Source organism: Oncorhynchus nerka, linkage group LG17 (assembly GCF_034236695.1).
Source record: "Oncorhynchus nerka isolate Pitt River linkage group LG17, Oner_Uvic_2.0, whole genome shotgun sequence".
Classification (NCBI taxonomy): Eukaryota; Metazoa; Chordata; class Actinopteri; order Salmoniformes; family Salmonidae; genus Oncorhynchus; species Oncorhynchus nerka.
In genome coordinates, this window is record NC_088412.1 from 39,830,817 (window position 1) to 39,851,989 (window position 21,173).

Sequence of the window (21,173 nt, forward strand, 5' to 3'; positions counted from 1 at the left end):
GTTTGTTTGCCCCCCCATGATAGCACTCTCACGGGCGCTATCATGTCTTTTGTCTCTCGTTTTTCAGCTATTTGTGCCGGACTGCTGATAGGCTACAATTAGCTTACGGCTGCAAGTAATTTGGGTTAATGACGATTCCGTTGCCTTGTAGACCCGCAACAGCCGATGGATGCTCCTTGTTCTTTTCCTATTAGTTCCTATGGACTTTCAGTTTTGGAGAATAATATTTTTTGTTGCCTGCAAATTGCTGGTAATTATACTGTTGGAATGAAAGTTTTATTTAACAAGCTATATCCCAAATTACCTTTAATTGACATAACCATTTTATAAAATCATTGTCAACATTAAAATAATACCCTCTTTTGCTTGTTCAAATGTTTTAGGGTAAAATACATGACCCTTTGTTAGTTTTCATTGCGCCATAGATGTCCGTTTTTTTTCCGTATTTTGGTATATTTGATATTTACTTTAATAATAATAATAATAGGCTACTACTAATAATACTACTACTACTACTAATAATAGTAATAATTATAAACTCATGCCTAATCGAACTTATGTATTTATATATATTTATTTATATATATATATAAAAGGGTTAGGCATTTTCATGCTCAAACTTCTGAAATCTTCGGATTGCTCATTTCGTAAAAAGAGATATTATTGCAGTGCATAGTTGACCACTGAGGCTTTATTTGAAACTGAACTGCATTCAAATTCCAGATCCACATAAGCCTCCAAGGCAAAATCCGTGCAGACATTTCTTCATGTCCACGAAATTGTAGGCAAAACCTCCGATGAAATTCAAGCAAAAGACCTTTAAACGTGCGTTTCAAAAATTAAGACTCTAATGTGATAGCTGGGGCTTGGAGCTACATTTAAAAGGGGATATGCTACGCGGTTCATGTACAAGAGGAGACGAAACACGAATCTAAATGTTGAGATTGAGTAAAGTCAGTTGAGGAGAGCAGATATAATTCAATCCCATTGTCCACATCCCGTCACATCATTTGAGTTCTCGGCATACATTCCTGGTGGTGGCTTGGGTACCAGTGTCCGAAATTGTTCATGTATCCACCGGATTGCGCAGGCGTCCCCTTATTTGCCATGGAAACGTCCCAAAGTGGCGGCATCCCCGGGGAACACGGAGACCCAGATGACCCAGGGTGCAGGTGTTCTCCCTCCGGTCCGCCCGGGCCATGCTTCATGATCTTCTTGTACTTGGAGCGTTTGTTCTGGAACCATATCTTAACCTGCAACAATAAATACAATTTAGTATATTAAGCCTGCAATTAGGCTATTATTATAATCTTTATCATAATTAATAAGCTACTATTATTATTAGTCTATTCAGTACTCACTATAATAATACAAATAATAATAGTTTATTATAATATCCATGGCCTCATTGTTGTTAATATAATTGTTATTTGATAATATTGTTATGTACCTTTGCATGTTGCCAGCATACTGGCAAATAGAGCATTACATTATTTGAATTATAACTGTAGGCTTTGACTGCATTGTTAGCGAAAAGGAATAATACAAATATTTTCCATTTGAGAACAATTACGTTGGACTAAAAACAGAACATTCACAAGAATGACAAAATAAAGCTGGTGGGTGAGTTCAGGTTGCCAGGAGAATGAACTGTAACCGCACTACAGACCAGGCAAGCAATACGTTTGGCATTCCTTTAAGGTTGTTTTCCCCATTCTACGAACAATGCAGAGAATTTACAGAGATATTTTGATATGGAGAGAGCCTGGTGAGACGTTTATGTAACCGCAACACCCACAGCGTGGTAAAAGCAGCTCTCGTAAAATCTAATTATGAATTGCAATTGATTGTGGAGATGAGTGGAAAACACGGCTCAGATAGCTCACATTTCGCAAGGGCTGCCCAAGAGTGTCACCCCAAACACGCCAATGACAGAAATACTGTTGTGATGTCTTGAATTAATTACATTTACAGTGCAATTGGTAAAGTACTCAGACCCCTTCAAATGTTCCACATTTTGTTACATTACAGCCTAATTCTAAAACGTATTAAATAGTTTTTCCCTCATCAACCCCCCCACACACAACACACACACCACAATGACAAATAAAAAGCATGTTTTTATACATTTTTGCAAAAAATATTACATTTACTAAAATATATAAGTATTCAGACCCTTTGCTATGAGACTCGAAATTGAGCTCAGGTGCATCCTGTTTCCATTGATCATGCTTGAGAAGTTTCTACAACATGATTGGAGTCCACCTGTGGTAAATTCTATTGATTGGACATGATTTGGAAAGGCACACACCTGTCTATATAAGGCCGACAGGTAACAGTTCATGTGAGAGCAAAAACCAAGTAATGAGGTCGATGGAATTGTCCGTAGAGCTCTGAGACAGGATTGTGTCAAGTCACAGATCTGGGGAAGGGTACCAAAAAATGTCTGCAGCATTGAAGGTTCCCAAGAACACAGTGGCCGCCATCATTCTTAAATTTAATACGTTTGGAACTGTAATGGCTTTCTTCCTGGGAAGGAGAGGAGGACCAAAATGCAGCGTGGTTATTTATAAACATATTTAATGAAAGATGAAAACGTGAACACTATACAAAATAAGAAAATGTGGAAAAACCGAAACAGTCCTAACTGGTGCAAAACACAGAGACAGGAACAATCACCCACAAGATACCTAAAGAATATGGCTGCCTAAATATGGTTCCCAATCAGAGACAACGATAAACACCTGCCTCTGATTGAGAACCACTCCAGGCAACCATAGACTTACCTAGAACACTCAACTGAACACAACCCCATAGACTACAAAACCCCTAGACAAAACAAGACACATAAATCACCAATGTCACAACCTGGCCTAACCAACATAATAAAGAAAACACAGAATACTAAGGCCAGGGCGTGACAGTACCCCCCCCCCAAAGGTGCGGACTCCCGGCCGCACACCTAAACCCATAGGGGTGGGTCTGGGTGGGCGTCTGTCCACGGTGGCGGCTCTGGCGCGGGACGTGGACCCCACTCCAACACAGTCTTAGTCCTTGAGTGGCGACCCTCACCGCCGACCTTGGCCTAGTAACCTTAACAAAGGGCCCCACTGGACTGAGGGACAGCTAGCTCGGGACTGAGGTAGCTTGGTACTGAGGGGTAGCTCGGGACTGAGGGGTAGCTCAAGACTGAGGGGTAGCTCGGGACTGAGGGGTAGCTCAAGACTGAGGGGTAGCTGAAGACTGAGGGGTAGCTGAAGACTGAGGGGTAGCTGAAGACTGAGGGGTAGCTGAAGACTGATAGGTAGCTCAGGACTGATAGGTAGCTCAGGACTGATAGGTAGCCCAGGACTAAGAGATAGCTCAGGCAGGTTGATGGCTCTGGCAGATCCTGGCTGAATGGCGGCTCTGGCGGATCGTGGCTGAATGGCGGCTCTGGCGGATCCTGGCGGAATGGCGGCTCTGGCGGATCCTGGCAGACTGGAGGATCCTGGCTGACTGGCGGCTCTGGTGGATCCTGGCTGACTGGCGGCTCCTGGCTGACTGGCGGCTCTGGAAGATCCTGGCTGACTGGCGGCTCTGGAAGATCCTGGCTGACTGGCGGCTCTGGAAGATCCTGGCTGACTGGCGGCTCTGGAAGATCCTGGCTGACTGGCGGCTCTGGAAGATCCTGGCTGACTGGCGGCTCTGGAGGATCCTGGCTGACTGGCGGCTCTGGCTGCTCCATGCTGACTGGCAGCTCTGGCGGCTCATGACAGACGGGAGACTCTGGCGGCTCATGACAGACGGGAGACTCTGGCGGCTCATGACAGACGGGAGATTCTGGCGGCTCATGACAGACGGGAGACTCTGGCGGCTCATGACAGACGGGAGACTCTGGCGGCTCATGACAGACGGGAGACTCTGGCGGCTCATGACAGACGGGAGACTCTGGCAGCTCATGAAAGACGGGAGACTCTGGCGGCTCATGAAAGACGGGCAGCTCAGGCGACGCTGGAGAGGAGGAAGGCTCTAACAGCGCTGGACAGGCGAGGCGCACCTGCAGGCCTGGTACGTGGTGTCGGCACTGGTGGTACTGGGCCAAGGACACGCACAGGAAGCCTGGTGCGGGGAGCTGCCACCGGAGGGCTGGTGCGTGGAGGTGGTACTGGATAGACCGGACCGTGCAGGCGCACTGGAGCTCTTGAACACCGAGCCTGCCCAACCTTACCTGGTTGAATGCTCCCGGTTGCCCTGCCAGTGCGGCGAGGTGGAATAGCCCGCACTGGGCTGTGCAGAGGCGATCCGGAGACATCATGCGTAAGGCTGGTGCCATGTACGCCGGCCCAAGGAGACGCACTGGAGACCAGATGCGTAGAGCCGGCTTCATGGCACCTGGCTCGATGCCCACTCTAGCCTGGCCGATACGAGGAGCTGGTATGTACCGCACCGGGCTATGCACCCGCACTGGGGACACCGTGCTCTCCACAGCATAACACGGTGCCTGCCCGGTCTCTCTAGCCCCCCGGTAAAGCACAGGAAGTTGGCGCAGGTCTCCTACCTGGCTTCGCCATACTTCCTGTGTGCCTCCCCCAATAAATTTTTGGGGCTGACTCTCGGGCTTCTTTGCCAGCCGTGTTCCCTCGTATCGCCGGCTCCTCTCTCCGGCTGCCTCTGCTCTCCTAGCTGCCTCCACCTGTACCCATGGGAGGCGATCCTTTCCCGCCAGGATCTCCTCCCAAGTGTAGCAACCCTTGCCATCCAACACATCATCCCATGTCCATTCCTCCTTGCGCTGCTCCTGCTGCCGCTGCCTGTCACCACGCCGCTTGGTCCTGTTGTGGTGGGTGATTCTGTAACGGCTTTCTTACTGAGAAGGAGAGGAGGACCAAAATGCAGCATGGTTATTTATAAACATCTTTAATGAAAGATGAAACCGTGAACACTATACAAAATAAGAAAACGTGGAAAAACCGAAACAGTCCTAACTGGTGCAAAACACAGAGACAGGAACAATCACCCACAAGATACCTAAAGAATATGGCTGCCTAAATATGGTTCCCAATCAGAGACAACGATAAACACCTGCCTCTGATTGAGAACCACTCCAGGCAACCATAGACTTACCTAGAACACTCAACTGAACACAACCCCATAGACTACAAAACCCCTAGACAAAACAAGACACATAAATTACCCATGTCACACCCTGGCCTAACCAACATAATAAAGAAAACACAGAATACTAAGGCCAGGGCGTGACAGGAACCATCAAGACTCTTCCTAGAGCTGGCCGCACGGCCACACTGAGCAATCTGGGGAGAAGGGCCTTGGTCAGGGAAGTGACGAAAAACCTGGCGGTCACTGGGAGAACCTTACAGAAGGACAACCATCTCTGCAACACTCCAACAATCAGGCCTTTATGTTAGAGTGGCTAGACGGAAGCAACTCTAAAGGCACCTAAAGGAAAAGGACTCTCAGACCATGACGGCGCAAAGTACAGAGAGATCTCTGATGAAAGCCTGCTCGAGAGCGCTCCGGACCTCAGACTGGGGCGAAGGTTCACCTTCCAACAGGACATCGACCCTAAGCACACAGCCAAGGCAATGTAGGAGTGGCTTCTGGACAAGACTCTGAATGTCCTTGAGTGGCCCAGCCAGAGCCCGGACTTGAACCCGATCGAACATCTCTGGAGAGACCTGAAAATAGCCGTGCAGCAACGCACCCCATCCAACCTGACAGAGCGTGAGAGGATCTGCAGAGAGGAATGACAGAAACTCCCAAAATACGGGTGTGCCAAGCTTGTAGCGTCATACCCAAGTAGACTCAAGGTTGAAATCACTGCCAAAGGTGCTTCAACAAAGTACTGAGTAAAGGGTCTGTATACAGTGGCTTGCGAAAGTATTCACCCCCTTGGCATTTTTCCTATTTTGTTGCCTTTACAACCTGGAATTAAAATAAAACATTTTTTGGGGGGGGTTGTATCATTTGATTTACACAACATGCCTACCTCTTTGAAGATTCAACATATTTTTTTATTGTGAAACAAACAAGGAATAAGACAAAAAAACAGAAAACTTGAGCATCCCCCCCCCCCCAAAGTCAATACTTTGTAGAGCCACCTTTTGCAGCAATTACAGCTGCAAGCCTCTTGTGGTATGTCTCTATAAGCTTGGCGCATCTAGCCATTGGGATTTTTGCCCATTCTACAAGGCAAAACTGCTCCAGCTCCTTCAAGTTGGATGGGTTATACTGGTGTACTGCAATCTTCAAGTCATACCACAGATTCTCAATTGGATTGAGGTCTGGGCTTTGACTTAGGCCATTCCAAGATATTTAAATGTTTCCCCTTAAACCACTCATGTGCTGCTTTAGCAGTATGCTTGGGGTCATTGTCCTGCTGGAAGGTGAACCTCGGTCCCAGTCTCCAAATCTCTGGAAGACTGAAACAGGTTTCCCTCAAGAATTTCCCTCATTCCTTCAACTCTGACCAGTTTCCCAGTCCCTGCCGAGGAAAAACATCCCACAGCATGATGCTGCCACCACCATGTTTCACTGTGAGGATGGTGTTCTCAGGTGATGAGAGGTGTTGGGTTTGTGCTAGACATAGCGTTTTCCTTGATGGCCATAAAGCTCAATTGTAGTCTCATTTGACCAGAGTACGGTTCTTCCATATGCTTGGGGACTCTCCGACATGCCTTTTGGTGAACACCAAACTTGTTTGCTTATTTTTTTCTTTAAGCAATGGCTTTTTTCTGGCCACTCTTCCGTAAAGCTCAGCTCTGTTGGAGAGTACGGCTTAAAGTCCTATGGACCGATACTCCAATCTCCGCTGTGGAGCTTTGTAGTTCCTTCAGGGTTATCTTTGGTCTCTTTGTTGCTTCTCTGATTAAAGCCCTCTTTGCCTGGTCCATGAGTTTTGGTGGGCTCTCTTGGCAGGTTTGTTGTGGTGCCATATTCTTTCCATTTTTTAATAATGGATTTAATGGTGCTCCGTGGGATGTTCAAAGTTTCTGATATGTTTTTATAACTCAACCCTGATCTAGACTTCCCCACAACTTTGTCCCTGACCTGTTTGGAGAGCTCCGTGGTCTTCATGGTGCCGCTTGCTTGGTGGTGTCGTTTTGCTTGGTGGTGTTGCAGACTCTGGGGCCTTTCAGAACAGGTGTATATATACTGAGATCATGTGACACTTAGATTGCACATAGGTGGACTTTATTTAACAAATTATGTGACTTCAGAAGGAAATTGGTTGCACCAGATCTTATTTGGGGGCTTCATAGCAACAGGGGTGAATACATATGCATGCACCACTTTTCCATTCTTTTTTAAACGTTTTTTTGAAGCAAGTTATTTATTTAATTTCACTTCACCAATTTGGAATATTTTGTGTTTGTCCATTACATGAAATCCAAATAAACATCCATTTAAATTACAGGTTGTAATGCAACAAAATATGAAAAACACCAAGGGGGATGAATACTTTTGCAAATACTTATGAAAATTTGATAAATCAGTTTTTTATTTGTTAATCATTTGCACAAAAATATATATATATATATATATTCTTTGTCATCATGGGGTATTGTACTACTTTTTCTCTCCAATTTTGGTAGTTACAGTCTTGTCTCATCACTGCAATTTCCACACGGACTGGGGAGAGGCAAAGGTCGAGAGCCGTGCATCCTCCGAAACACAACCCAACCAAGCCGCACTGCTTCTTTGACACAATGCCCACTTAACCCAGAAGCCAGTCGCACCAATGTGTCGGAGGAAACACTGTACACCTGGCGACAGTGTCAGCATGTACTGTGCCCGGCACCACAGGAGTCGCTGTTGCGCGATGGGACAAGGACATCCCTGCCAGCCAAACCCTCCCCTAACCTGGACGACCCTGGGCTTATTGTGCGCCGCCCCATGGGTCTCCCGGTTGCGGCCGGCTGCGACAGAGCCTTGACTCGAACCCAGAATCTCTAGTTGTAACGTAACAAAATGAAATAGCCCAAAATGAATAGCCTCTGTATCAGGCTTAACCTGTCCTATCTGAACGGACACTGGTAGAGGGCAAGACAGTACACCCTCCCCTTGAGAAATCAAATCGAATTTGTCTAACACTGGCTTCTCCAGTGATTTTACCAAGGCACTTTGATGCCTTGATGCTTGTGCTGCACCCGATCCTATAGCTGTATAGCAAATCACCAATCTGTTCGCCTGTGTTGATTGATAGTTTTCTGGTCCAATTAGTGGTGAGTGTGCGTTTCACGAACCAAAATGGTGATGCTGTGATGCTGCTATGCTGCGATGCTGTAGTGTAATCCACGTAGACTCTGTGCCACAAAATGAGTGACAAAACATTACAAAACCTGGACAGATAATCTCAAGTCAAAATCAAGTCCCGAGTCTTGAGGCTCCAAGTCCAAGTCAAGTCTCAAGTTAATGTATTTAAGTCAGACTCGAGTCCAAGTCATGTGACTCGAGTAGTCCAAGTCATGTGACGAGTCCACAAGTCTGCCAACTTTTACATCGTTTTCTCTGACTTTAGCCTACACATCATCAGTTCTGATCAACATGAAAAAAAAGAGTAGGACCATAACAATAACATAACACTCCCATAAATACATTAGGACACTCCCATAGGCCTAAACGTAATAATGTGGGCACGCCTATAAGTGCTAAAATTATAAATATATATATATATATAATTTTTTTAAACACACTCCAGTGTATTTTAACACTGACTAAATGGGTATATTAATTAAAACGGTGTATCACATTCCATGCCAGCAATATAATTAACAGTTCTTGCAGATGTAACAAAAACCAAGTCTCACATAAACCACTGGAGTAAAACAAGCTTATATTTTGGGTTCTTATGGGTAGGACTGTTTAACTAAGTTCATGAGGTCTTTATGAGTTATATTCTTCAAGAATCAATGGGTACATATCATTAATTTAGTGCCAAATTGCATCGAACATATATTTATGAATTAATTTGACCCTAATGTCAATCAACAGCATGCTAATGTAAGTAGCTTTTCCTATAATAATTGGAAATATTGGTTTTAGATTTCAACAGCAACACTCAGCTAACAAGGGCTTTCAGTCTGAAATGTTTGGTAATTGTTTGGTAATTAAAAAATCACGCCAGAAAATCCTGTCCCACATATCCAACTAAATATCAATGTGTGTACCGTACAATTTGGGGAAACCACTCTCCTTAGTTAAATATCTGGTGACTGGCGAGTGGTGGTGAGTGTTTCTGGTGCAAAAAAGACCATGCATAATCTGCCAGGTGGTTGCTGCTCATGGAAGGCCAGAAGACATGAGTGATTCCAATATATCTAGCTCCCTTATCAATATGACCTTATCAATAATTCCTGTCTCCTCCCAGGTAACATAACATAAAGGTAACATAATTTATTTTTATTTAACTAGGCAAGTCAGTTAAGAACAAATTCTTATTTACAATGACAACCTACCAGGGAACAGTGGGTTAACTGCCTTGTTCAGGGGCAGAACAGCAGATTTTTACCTTGTCAGCTCGGGGATTCGATCCAGCAACCTTTGGGTTACTAACCACTAGGCTACCTGCCGCCCCATATCAGAGAGGTTTCGAGAAGTGCTTCTTCATATTTAGCATATACGTACACTGAGAGTATACCAAACATTAGGAACACCTTGCTAATATTGCGTTGACCTCCTTTCGACCTCAGAACGGCCTCAATTCGTCGGGGAATGGACTCTACAAGGTGTCGGAAGCTTTCGACAGGGATGCTGGTCCATGTTGACTCCAATCCTTTCCACAGTTGTGACAAGTTTGCTGTATGTCCTTTGGGTGGTGGACCATTCTTGATACACAGAGCAGGTTTTCTTAATGTTTTGTATACTCAGTGTATATAGGATAATTTTGCAAGGGTGCCAGTTTTTTTTAGAAGAGAGAAAGAGGGTGTTGAATAGATATGAAGAAGGAATGAAAGAGCGAATGTTTGGAAAAAATGTTCTTAGAAAAAAGGAGAAAGTTGGTAAGTACAGTTTTACAGATGAGCGTAGGGAGGGGCAGTGGGGGTAGAGGGGTACAACTTTGTGAGAGAAAAGGAGGCCATTGATTCTCTGTTTTGGCGGCTTGGCGCCATGGCCGTGTGCATGACCTTTATATACTAGACATATCATGTCTCTAAAGTCCCAATTAATGCAACTTTCAAATGCATGTATACCACTCCAACTATATTTGAAAAAGTATGGTAAAAAAGTGCTCATCTTGCAAAAAGTCACCTCTTTACGCTTTCTCAGATATCTGTCGTGTGGCACTTACATGGAATTACTAAGGCTCTCCTCTCTTAGCAGCACATCTCAGACTCTACAGGTTCAGAATGGGCTCTTACCACAGAGGATAAATTACTGCATTTCATATCCGTCAATACGCCAAAAACAATCTTTACTCCAATTGAAGAAAAGCAGCATTCTCATCATACTCTCTTTGGATTAGCCATTAAGTATTTTTTAAATCCCCAGGCAAACATAGTAAGGGAGATCTCTAGATTTCAAGAAATATAGAATTATTACCTGGTTGAAAGCAGTAAACTCTCCCAAATTAAAAAGAATGTAGCCCTACCAAAGTCTGTACTTTCTTTGCTGTAATTTTTCTCTCATTTCGGGAACCCAAAAACTTCCTGGGACAATATTTATACAAAATGTGACGCGATAACTTGCTAAGCTCTCTTCCTCTATTCCTACTGACAGACAAAATGTCCGCGGCCGTTCCCCCCTCTCCCTTCCTCTTCCCTTGCCAGACAGACAGCGCTTAGTGAGAAGTAAGGAGTTAGTTACAAAAGGAACCCATTGGCTGAGATATTGAGGACTTTAAACTGAACCAAGAGCTATATAGGCTAAAGGAGATGACTGAGCATGGAGTGTTACCTCTAAAATCCTCAAGGAATGAGAGCTCAGGGCCCGTATTCATAAAGCGTCTCAAGAGTATAGGAGTGCTGATCTATAATCAGGTTCCCCCTGTCCATAATCATATTTATTATGATCTAAAAGGCTAAATGTATCCTAGATCAGCAATCCTACTCTGAGACTCGGGACAGTTTCCCAGACACAGATTAAGCCTAGACCTGGACTGAAAAGCATGCTCAATGGAGAATCACCATTGAAACAGTTTTTTTAGTCCAGGACAACGCTTAATGTGTCCAGGAAACTGGCCCATAGTGAATACAGGCCCAGATGAGTAAGTAAGTAATAGTAGGAGATAGATAACACAGTAGTAAGACAAGTAGCGGTAATACAGGACAGTGATACACCCTGCACTTCTGCTGCCTCGCTGTCAACGGGGACCTGCCATTCCAGCCATGTTGCATTCAAATATACATGAAAGTGTGTGCCTCCCACTCAGGAGGGGAAACAATATCAGTTACAGGCAGAGAGAGTAGGCTAACACCTCCATGAACATGGCAGGACATCAAACTAATGGAGGTTGATACCTAGGAACACAATGTTCCAGTGTTTTCTCCTATATGTTAAATAATACAGCATCGGAAAACTTGAACTACTTAGAGTGGAAATTCTCAAAGCCTTAAATTACACAACTCCATAACATTAGGCTCCATTCTCATTTTTAATGAGACATTTGGCTTTAACAGTATCTAATCAAGCACTTATGCATATAGTGTTGTAGCCTAGATGCAAAGAGAAGGCGTGCCGTTGAGAATGGGCATGCACATAATTTTGACTAAACCTCTCACCACCTTGAGAGATGAGATGCTTACAAAGAAGGAACATTTTGCTCGACTCGAGTAAACAACAGGCCATAGGAATTGTTCATTTTGTGAACCGTTTGTGTAATGCTTGCCCATTTATTCCATTCAAACTATTGAGACCTATACAGACCATGTTTAAAAAGAGACTGACACCAAAATTGTTGTGCATTGAAGAGCCTCTTGTAATATACACCTTATGGAACAGTTAAATCAGTAAAAATAACTGAAATAGACTAATTAAATTGGCCCAAAATACAGAAATATGTACCTGCGTTTGAGTTAGTCCCAATTTTGCTGCCAGATCGGCTCGCTCAGGTAGTGCAAGGTATTGGGTTTGCTGGAATCTCTGGTTGAGCGCTTGCAGTTGTAAGCTTGAGTAGATGGTCCGAGGTTTTCGGATCTTCTTCCCTTTTCCGTTCAGTCTAATTTCTCCGTTCTCGATCACCGTGGTTGGCTTCTCAAGCTCTTCAAAAGGATGAAGAAGGAAAAGTTTTATTTTATTTCACCAGGAAGTCCCATTGAGGTCAGAAATGTGGAAATAATAATAACAATATTATCAACAACAACAACAGCAATAATAATAATAATAATAATAATGATCATAATAATAATCATACATTTAATGAATAATACATGTTTAAGTTAAGCCATTGAATTTGCCCTCAATGGGCAAGAGCTCAACTTTTCTTTTCTATCTCATGTGGCAAAAGAGATCATTGAGCATGAGGAATATAATGACTGCATATTGCTCCCCATTATTCCCATTGTTATGAAGAGTGCACATACTGACTAGTGCTTAGGGAAACAGCTGCGTTAGGCCCCACAAGACATTCATAGTAACATGACACTGTATGAATCCATCCTTATAATACAACCAGTGAAATAGCGTGAGGAGGTTAATCTTTCATCTACTTCATCTACAGATCACGGCACCTGTACATAGCTCATCTGTAAATAGCCCATCCAATCTACCACATCCCCATACTGTATTTTTTTTTTTACCTTGCTCCTTTGCACCCCTGTATCTCAAGTTGCACATTCATCTTCTGCACATTCTACCATTCCAGTGTTTAATTGCTATATTGTAATTCATTTGCCACCATAGCCTATTTATTGCCTTACCACTCTTATCCTACCTCATTTGCACATACTGTATATAGATTTTTCTACTGTATTATTGATTGTATGTTTGTTTATTCCATGTGTAACTCTGTGTTGTTGTATGTGTCGAACTGCTTTGCTTTATCTTGGCCAGGTCGCAGTTGCAAATGAGAACTTGTTCTCAACTAGCCTACCTGGTTAAATAAAGGTGAAATAAATCAAATAAATACTTAACTTTTTGTTTTACACGGGCGGAAGATTTAGATTTGATTTGCTAAGTTGAACAATAATTGCAGAGAATTTAGGTAGGAGGTAGGTAGCCCAATGGCTAAGGGAGATGGACATGTGGCTGGAAGATGGCAGGTTTGAATCCCGGGCCAGGAGCTGGAAAAAAATGTATCTGGCAATTGGAATGCTGCTGGGTTCACATCCTTAAGACATTCCCCTTTTGTTTTGTGGCTTGGGTCCTTGAACAAGGCCCTTAACCCCAAAACATACAGGGGTGACCCGGTGCTTGCCTTAACTGTGTGTGATTTGTGCTGTCTGGGGCAGTTGAGAATGAGCAGAAGACACATTTCTGTTGTTTGCTATAACTAATGGAAAATAAAGTTGTATTGTATTGTCTTGTATTTTTGAGTTAAATAAGTTGCATTGGAACTGTTGAATCTTGATTGTCCCTTTTCTATTCTAAGCCTGCTATTCAAATAGCAAATAATAAACATAAACTCATAGGCCTTACCTCACATGCTACTGCACAGACAATTCTCCCGTGTTGAATCAACACTGACAGTGTTCAATTTAACACTGGTCCAGTGTCTATACAGGCCCACACTTTTCAGTGTTAAATTAACAACTGTATTAGTGACACAGACATGGTTGTTGTTGCAGTCTTTTTGTTTTGTTCTGTGGGAAGAACCAAGGAAGATCTTAAGTGAATATGCTATTATTAAAATGTAATTCTTCAACAAAATGCAAGTATTTAATGCCTTATTTTGAGGGCTTAGTTTTATCGTATTACCGTGCCCTATGCAAAAACTGTTCTTTTGTTTTGGCCCACCAGCTTCAAACAGCTGTATAAACTAAATTTTTTGTTATTGAAAATATATTTCACAAAGATTTAGATGTACACTGATTCCCTACACTATTCAGTGAAATTGAGCGAACAGTGTGGAATTTGAGCAAACAGGAAATTTCCACTAGACAACACAGCCACAAAGTCAGAATAGCTTTCCTAGTTTGACAATAGATGCCACTCTAGCGCGAGAAATCAATGGGCGAATATCACAGCCAATCACAACACTGGGGAGTAAAGTAATACTGTGAAACACTAATATTCCACTATTAGCGACAGATATGTTTTGGACATTTTTTGAAATTACAATACAAAAATAAAAATCCCGTGTAGCACCTTTAAAATCACTAAAACTAAAACTATGCATTCCAAAAAATAATTGCAACATACAACGTAATCAATGTTGATATAACATTTGTTGCAATAGTTTCCTTTATTATTATTGGGCCATTATATTGTCATTGGTAGGAATTAAACTAATCATTACATGGTTATATTATCATCATAAAAATAATGATAATACATTGTTCAGAACAATGACCAGCTTTTAATCAGAACTAAGAATAACATAATGAATCTGTTAATGTTCAAGAGGACTGCAATGTTTATAATATCTGGGGTATTGACTTTCTAACATGGCCAACACACGAAATGCCTGTGAGATTGGGCGGCAGGTAGCGGCAGGTAGCCGAGTGGTTAGATCGTTGGACCAATAACCGAAAGTTTGCTGAATCAAATCCCCGAGCTGACAAGGTCAAAATCTGCCATTCTGCCCCCGAACAAGGCAACCAATGCACCCGGTAGGCCTTTATTGTAAATAAGCATTTGTTCTTAACTGACTTGCCTGGATAGAGTTGATGAACATGGCAATAGCCAACAGTGCAGTGGAGATGTCACAGTCAGTCGACGATAGATGGATGACATTCCCTGCCAATTACCGCACAGGTTTTTGATGTTGTGTAAATATAAATAGGCTGCTAAACCCCTAAACGAGCTCACTCATCATATTTTTGTTGTTGTTGTTGAGAGGTTGATTCCTATCTGAATGTCTTCGAGTTTTTAGTCCCAAACAGCTTCACACTTCAAATAGGACTAGCCATTCTAAACAACTTGATTTTATGTATAGGCCTAGAGACAGGGTTATTTTGATCATTGACATTAGACTACTTGGAATTAATGCTGTATGTATTTTGTTTAACGTTTTGATTAAAAAAAAAAATACGAGGTAAAATGATGTAACTCTTTCATTAAGTCCTATGCGGCTATCTGTATTTTAACATATCAATTAAGTAATGTAGGATCACAGAAGCAATAACGTCATCAAAGGTAAATGGTTTTCAGATTACATGTTTTGTTTGGGCCCTGTGCTTTGTGGGAGACCACAGGATAAAATGTTTAGTGGCTCGGTTTTTCCCTCCCATGTCGGCTGCATGTGACCTGTATCATCATCCAGAGTAGGCTAATTATTGTGCCAATCAACCGACCTGTCTCGCGGCACAATAATATAAATGCAAACTGACCAGTAGTAGCCTACCCTTAGGTCTAATCACCTGTCCTAATATCAGATTAGACTATTAATTAAAATGGTGAAATAGGCTACACATTAGCCCTAGGTAATGTGAAATCTTCTGAAAATTGATTCTCATTTCAATTTGAGACGAGAACAGTCCCTTGCTTTATCCATGCATGTATCTTGAAGTTCAGTAGCCTGTAAACTATTGACTCTTAAAAATAAAATATTTTCAAACGTGCTCAGATGTTATAGACTACATATGTGACATGGGAACAAGGGCGTTTTGCATTACAAATTACTATCCTATTAATTAATAACTTTAGGTCAGAGCACTGTTTCCGTAATGCTGCCTGCTATATGTTATGAATTCCCTATATTTCATTAGTGGTTTATTTGTAGACTTCTGATAGGGTTTAGGTAGGCTATATAAGTGCCCAATTCTAATTTTGAAGTCCATCGCGTCCGTATAGCCTTCGCCACTGTAACTACATCTTGAAAATGGCAACAAACATTGAATAAACTCCATAATGTCAACACCGATGTTTTTAAAACGTACCTGTTTCCTCTATTCTCGTGCGTCCCAGACCGTTGTTGTGGCTACTGTGCTGGTATGGCAGGTAGGCACTTGGGTGGTGTGCGTTTACAGTGCTGTGGTAGGGGTAGGCTAGCGTGCGGCCATAGGATGACGCGCTGGAAGAAAAGGAGCTGTCGTGCTGCGAGGGTCCGACGGGATGCAAGCCGTGCACTGGATAGATGTTGTGGGATAAGCCGGGGGGATGCTGCTGGTGGCCGGGATAGCCGTGTCCGAACTCCAGAAAGGCCGATTTTGAGGGATCAGTAGAAACCAGACTGTCCGACAATGAACTCATAGTCATCATTGAGCGGGGGTCCATAAACTCGAGGCGCAGTTAAAGGGCACCATAGAGTGCTACAGATGGGACCGATGCATATCCACTGAGAAGGGAAGTTAGGCTACCTAACAAAAACACCAAGAGCACGAAGCTAAGGTGACGAGGTTATTTCCTAAATCCTTCCGTTTGTCTCCAAATTCTAAATTATGCAGTCCCTTTATTTTATCGTCTCTAAAAAACAGAAGAGGAACATCTTCACTGTTTCTCTGAACACTTTGTGCATATGGTTTAAACTTGTTGCTACCTCGCTTGGCAAACACGAGCGCGCCTGCTCATTGGTTGCGGTGGCTAATCATGTCATCCTGCCATCCTGCCCGGAGGCCAAACCATACAAGATTAATACAAACTACAAGAAATCCGTCTTCCAGTTTGGGCAGTAATGACATTTCAATGCAGCAGAATTTGGAAACAATGTATGCTAAATGAGAAGATAGGCCTACTGTAACAGATATTAACTAGGCTAATCTAATGTCAAGTATGTTTAGATTTTGTTATGTAGCCTTTTAGCGTTTGCAAAGATTGTCAACAAACTTGACAATTTTGCCAGCGATGTTTTTACGTAAGGGCAAACCTTTTGCGCTCAAGTTAGGCCATAGGATAATCAATTATTATATATGTATACCTGCCTAATTAATACGCAATACACATAGCTACATGATAAGCCTATACATTTAATTTACACCTGGCGCCAATGCGTGATTTAGCCTACGCATACCTAGACTCAAGGGAGGGCACAGAAGCTCAACACAGTGGCTATAATACCGTTGTAAATGTGACTTAATCAAAACGCTCAGATGCACATCAAGATAAAACATCAAATACGCACATACACACATATATTATTTCCCAGCACATGTATAACACACAACATACAAGACTCATGTTTTTTAAACAAAAATGCAACAAATGAGAAACCATTCTTTAGGAGGTTGTACTTGGTGAGAGGACAAGTTGTAATTACTGATAGTTTCTGAAGAAGGAAAAGAGGCTGCCCCTATCTATCAACCTTGTCCGTGATGAAAGAAGACTTTCACCTTCGACTGGAAGCCATTACATAGTCGGACAGATGGATGACGATAGATATCAACTCGCAGGCCGGCCCGGGCCCAGCGCATGACAGATGTAGCGCCGAAGACGCTCTAAATCATTAGGCCTAAATGGCACATTTAGAGTTGTCACTTTATGTAATTCAGTCACAAGTCTAAATGACACAGGTTGCTGTCAACGTGTAGGAACATAGCCTATGCCAGAGCTCTAGCCTATGCTGCTTTTGGTAACAATTGAGCAACGCGCAGAAGCTAACGTTTCAGTACAGAGACTCCCTGAATAATTTTTGCCTAACTATTAGCCTACACTACACTAGCCTACACAGTAATACGAAAATAAAAATAATACTGTAGTCGTTATGGTAGACCATTCATCCTCATATTGTAGACTCATGTTCCAACGCCTGCTATTCGGTGGAAATAAATAGGCCTATCCCATAATGATGGCTTATATTTCTTTCAAATAATATTGAAACATTTAGTCTATAACGAATGTTGGCATATCAATTGGTTCGCCATATTCATATTTGTGTAACACAATCATTTTCCCTATTTGTGTTACGCCCTGACCTTAGAGATCATTTTTATTCTATATTTTGGTTAGGTCAGGGTGTGACTAGGGTGGGTAGTCTAGTTTTTTTTTCATTTCTATGATGGCCTGGTATGGTTCCCAATCAGAGGCAACTGTCTATCATTGTCTCTGATTGGGGATCATACACTGCTCAAAAAAATAAAGGGAACACTAAAATAACACATCCTAGATCTGAATGAATTAAATATTCTTGTTAAATTCTTTACATAATTGAATGTGCTGACAACAAAATCACACAAAAATGATCATTGGAAATCAAATTTATCAACCAATGGAGGTCTGGATTTGGAGTCACACTCAAAATTAAAGTGGAAAACCACACTACAGGCTGATCCAACTTTGATGTAATGTCCTTAAAACAAGTCAAAATGAGGCTCAGTAGTGTGTGTGGCCTCCACGTGCCTGTATGACCTCCCTACAATGCCTGGGCATGCTCCTGATGAGGTGGTGGATAGTCTCCTGAGGGATCAACTCCCAGACCTGGACTAAAGCATCCGCCAACTCCTGGACAGTCTGTGGTGCAACGTGGCGTTGGTGGATGGAGCGAGACATGATGTCCCAGATGTGCTCAATTGGATTCAGGTCTGGGGAACGGGCGGGCCAGTCCATAGCATCAATGCCTTCCTCTTGCAGGAACTGCTGACACACTCCAGCCACATGAGGTCTAGCATTGCCTTGCATTAGGAGGAACCCAGGGCCAACCGCACCAGCATATGGTCTCACAAGGGGTCTGAGGATCTCATCTCGGTACCTAATGGCAGTCAGGCTACATCTGGCGAGCACATGGAGGGCTGTGCGGCCCCCCAAAGAAATGCCACCCCACACCATGACTGACCCACCGCCAAACCGGTCATGCTGGAGGATGTTGCAGGCAGCAGAACATTCTCCACGGCGTCTCCAGACTGTCACGTCTGTCACATGTGCTCAGTGTGAACCTGCTTTCATCTGTGAAGAGCACAGGGCGCCAGTGGCGAATTTGCCGATCTTGGTGTTCTCTGGCAAATGCCAAACGTCCTGCACGGTGTTGGGCTGTAGCACAACCCCCACCTGTGGACGTCGGGCCCTCATACCACCCTCATGGAGTCTGTTTCTGACCGTTTGAGCAGACACATGCACATTTGTGGCCTGCTGGAGGTCATTTTGCAGGGTTCTGGCGGTGCTCCGCCTGCTCCTCCTTGCACAAAGGCGGAGGTAGCGGTCCTGCTGCTGGGTTGTTGCCCTCCTACGGCCTCCTCCACATCTCCTGATGTGCTGGCCTGTCTCCTTGTAGCGCCTCCATGCTCTGGACACTACGCTGACAGACACAGCAAACCTTCTTGCCACAGCTCGCATTGATGTGCCATCCTGGATGAGCTGCACTACCTGAGCCACTTGTGTGGGTTGTAGACTCCGTCTCATGAGTGAAAGCACCGCCAGCATTCAAAAGTGACCAAAACATCTGCCAGGAAGCATAGGAACTGAGAAGTGGTCTGTGGTCATCACCTGCAAGAACCACTCCTTTATTGGGGGTGTCTTGCTAATTGCCTATAATTTCCACCTGTTGTCTAATTCCATTTGCACAACAGCATGTGAAATGTATTGTCAATCAGTGTTGCTTCCTAAGTGGACAGTTTGATTTCACAGAAGTGTGATTGACATTGTGTTGTTTAAGTGTTCCCTTTATTTTTTTGAGCAGTGTATTTAGGCAGCCTTTTCCCACTGGGTTTTTGTGGGTCTTGTCTATGTCTAGTTGCCTGCGAGCACTACATTAGTTTCACGTTTCGTTTTGCGCTTTATTGTTTTCTGTGAGTTTCATCTAATAAACATGTGGAACTCTGTACGCTGCTCCTTGGTCTATTAATTCAACCAACGATCGTGACAATTTGTTTATTGCAGGAAATACATGAAAATGCATGATAACACATCAGGTGCCTGTCTGTTTTAGGAGGATACAAATGCAGAGTAGGCTTAACCCTTGTGTTTTCTTAAGGGTAAAAAATGGCCCTCCACTAATTTTAACAGCAGAGAAAGCCCCTTAAATTATATTTTTTCAACTTGAAATGTGATGACTTTTCAGAGAATGACCCCAACATTAGAAAAAGTCATATTTCCATGAAAGCTGTACACCACCAGGGCACAAAGACTGTCTTAGGGTAATTTTTGACCCAGCAGTTATAAAATAATTTACACACCACAAAAAACAGAAACACACACACACACACACACACACACTATGAGAAATTGAGATTATGTATGCTACTGATTGAACTCAGACAAAACTAAAACCTTCTTGTGCATGTGAAGCATCTACCCTCCATGACTCCACACATGACTCAAGTTCACAGACAAAATAAAAACCATTTCAGACAAAATAAACAGCATTTCAGACAAAATACAATTTTCTTGAAAGCATTGTTTACTAATGGGGAATGCAGTCAGAGGCTGTAAAGGTGCTGCAGATGACAGTCCCCCCAGTTCTCTCTTTGCTGAGGCCATGAGTGCACGTTTCAGTGCCCAACAGGTCGTAGATCAGATTTTTTCAGATATCCAGGAGGAACAAGAATGTGGTCCTCCTGAGCACACTGCACAAAACGCGGATGAGATCAGTGATCGTGAGGACAGGAAGCTAGCCATCATCCTGGACTACAACCACAACAAAGGAGGTGTGGACAACCTGGACAAGGTGATTGGAACTTACAGCTGTAGGAGGATGACTGCCCGCTGGCCCCTAGTCATCTTCCATAACATAATTGATGTGTCCTCATACAATTCCTTCATGATATGGAACAAGATCAACCCTACCTGGATGCCTGATAAGCGAAACAAGAGGAGGGTGTTCCTGGAGCAGCTGGGAAAGGCACTTGTAACCTCACACATTCAAAGAAGGGAGTGCCTCCCCCGCACAGCAGCCTCTGCAGCGCTTGTGAAAGCTTTTCTGGGGGCTGAATCTTGTCCTGATCCACCTAAGGCTGCAGCTGGGGCAGGAAAGAGGAGGATATGCCAATTCTGCACACCAAAGAAGGACTGTAAAACAAATACTATGTGATGCATATGTGAGAAATACATCTGCAAAGGCCATGCACACACACTTGCACAAACACTTCCTACATATGCTAATTAGAGTTGATTGATTTATGTTCTTCACGTTTATGTTTTATATCTATTATATTCTTTTATTGTTATTTATTGTTGTTGTTTATACACCTTGTGGGTTTGGGCAATGG

General features: G+C 43.1%; 1 protein-coding gene across 1 annotated transcript; it reads right to left on the reverse strand.

Moving 5' to 3' along the window:
• Window positions 1-673: 673 nt before the first annotated feature.
• LOC115145512 (homeobox protein Dlx4a-like) lies at window positions 674-16,546 on the reverse strand. The gene is made up of 3 exons (XM_029687043.2): window positions 15,978-16,546; window positions 12,004-12,200; window positions 674-1,253 (listed from the first exon to the last, which is right to left on the reverse strand). Exons 1-3 carry the CDS (start codon window positions 16,312-16,314, stop codon window positions 1,002-1,004), a joined length of 786 nt encoding a protein of 261 aa, XP_029542903.1. The 5' UTR covers window positions 16,315-16,546; the 3' UTR covers window positions 674-1,001.
• Between the last annotated feature and the right edge of the window lie 4,627 nt (window positions 16,547-21,173).